The sequence below is a fragment of the Triticum urartu genome, chromosome 7A (assembly GCF_056163025.1).
Source record: "Triticum urartu cultivar PI428250 chromosome 7A, HENAU_Tu73, whole genome shotgun sequence".
In the NCBI taxonomy this organism is placed as follows: Eukaryota; Viridiplantae; Streptophyta; class Magnoliopsida; order Poales; family Poaceae; genus Triticum; species Triticum urartu.
In genome coordinates, this window is record NC_141879.1 from 653,745,602 (window position 1) to 653,747,882 (window position 2,281).

The 2,281-nt window shown below is 44.1% G+C and overlaps 1 protein-coding gene across 1 annotated transcript; it reads left to right on the forward strand.

Moving 5' to 3' along the window:
* Positions 1-534: 534 nt before the first annotated feature.
* LOC147961108 (uncharacterized) lies at positions 535-2,047 on the forward strand. Its single transcript, XM_087533678.1, has 3 exons — positions 535-542; positions 645-702; positions 1,721-2,047. Exons 1-3 carry the CDS (start codon positions 535-537, stop codon positions 2,045-2,047), a joined length of 393 nt encoding a protein of 130 aa, XP_087389804.1.
* Positions 2,048-2,281: the final 234 nt, after the last annotated feature.

A 2,281-nucleotide genomic window follows, 5' to 3' on the forward strand; every position in this document is an offset into this window, starting at 1 on the left:
AGAACTTTCCAGCATGAAAATTAGCGCAAGTTTCATTACAGAGAGAGGCATTCATGACTAAAAACTAAGAGAGGAAGGTATCCACGATCTCCCTTAAGTTTTTCTAAAGCACATGTAGATGTGCTCTAAGTATTGCTTATCTAACTCCTATGTCATTGATTTTATGCTAAGATTCGTGCAAGCCTTTCTAGACACACCAATCTCCCTTCGGTAAAATAGGGATAGTTCGTTATGGCTGTAACTAAACGAGATCAAAAATAAGTGCGCCGTAAATAATGGGATTGCATGCAGACTTGGGAACGAGGGTGTATACACAATACAAGGATCTCGATCATTACCGGAGGATTCTCTCGATGGCGACCGGCTCCATTGTTGTTTGCTTTCATCTTTTGATTCGCCGGCTTCCCCGACGTGCCCTTCTCTTTCGCCGGCTTCTCTGACGTGCCCTTGTCTTTCATCTCAGGATTCGCCGATGCAGGCTTTGAAGATGACGGCTCCGTCGGCTTCACCGACCTGGGAGCTACTTTGGGCGGCATGGGGTGGTAATTCGGTGTAGTCATGGAAGGCTAGGTATGGGCGGCGTGGGGTGGGAGGCGTGGGGTGGAAGTATACGATCTATGCCGTTAAAAGCTTCGTATTTATAGGGGATTCTCTACCAGCCGATCACAAGGAAATATTGGGAATTTGGGATCTCAAGAAGAGGTAGTTTTAGATCACATAATGTTTATGTATAGGGGATTCTCTAACAACCCACCACAAGGAAATATTGGGAATTTGGGATCTCACGAAGAGGTAGTTTTAGAGCACGTAAAGTTTTTTTAGCTATATTTTTATTTTGAGGATTTTTTAGCAAGTTTAGATCAGTAATCTCAACCGTGAAGCATTTGGGCTTCTTGTGCTTTCTTATACGGGACTATGGGTGAGCCCATTTTGAATGTGAACATGACAAAGGAAGCGAGGACTCCAGCAGGCGGGACGAGCCCCATCCCAATTATTTAGGACGGGCATGCGTGAGGGCGCTTCGTCCTCACTGCCACGATTCTCCAAAAACGGTTCCTCTGCCTCTGCGTCCTCTGCCTCTGCGTCCTCTCGATTCCCTCTTCCTCTGCGTCGCCCACTCTCCCAACAATTTGGCTTCTGGAACGGTGAGTTCTCCTTCCTGTCAATTTTGTTAGTAGTTCTCCAATAGCAGCACATACGATGTCCTTCTTCTTGTCAATTTCTTGTTCTCCTGCTTCTTTATTTTGTGCGCACAGATTCATCTGCCTGCAACATGTAGTCCGTTGCCTTATGAGAATTTTGCACACAGATTCATCTGCATGCAACATCTAGTCCGTTGTCTTGTCAATTTCTTGTTTTTCTCCTGCTTCTTTAGTTTGTACACACAATTTCATCTGCATGGGTGATGAACAATTCATAGATACATGTTTATTCTTGATTGTTGATGCAGTTGTTTAGATAAATATTTCAAGAGCGTAAATTTATATTGTTAATTCGCATATACTCCCTCTGCAAGGAAATATAACAACTTTTGGTTCACTGCTTTAGTGATTTCTTTACAGAGGGAGTACTTGTTTAGTTTAAATTGTTCATGCACTTGTTTACATAAACTTTCAATAGCGCCAGAATTCCTATACTATCTGTCGTCATATTCATCTCGGCTTATTGTTATCATGTTATTGTCATGCTTCATGTCTTATACTGGTTTCATCAATTACAGTCCTTCAGCATGGCATTCGAGAATGATTATGATGCTAGGGCAGATGGAAATACCAAAATTTGTGTGAAGTACACGAACAAGGCTAGCTATGTTAAGTACTGTATTGGCAGATTCAAATACTGGCTACGGAACGACAACCAGAAGATAGTTGCACTGGATGTGGAGTACACCTGGCCTCGTTGTCCGACACAGATGGCGGCCGTGGTCCAGTTATGCGTTGGCATCTACATCCTCGTGTACCACATAAGCGTTGCTGATGAGCACTGCGGCCTGCTTGCCACCTTCCTGCTCGACGAGGAGTACACCTTTGTTGGGGTGGACATCTAGAATGACAAGAAAAAACTCAAGCATGTTGGTCTGGTGGTACAAAACTTTGTGGATATCCAGAATATGTGGAGAGTGCCTGATCCAGTGACGATTAAGCCAAAGTATGGCTTGGCTGACTACGCTGGTTCCATCATCCACCACAGCTACAACAAGATGAAGGGCGTTCTCACAGAAGATGACCACCATATATGGGCAGAAGCGCCCTTGCCCTTGAAGAACATCTATTATGCTTCC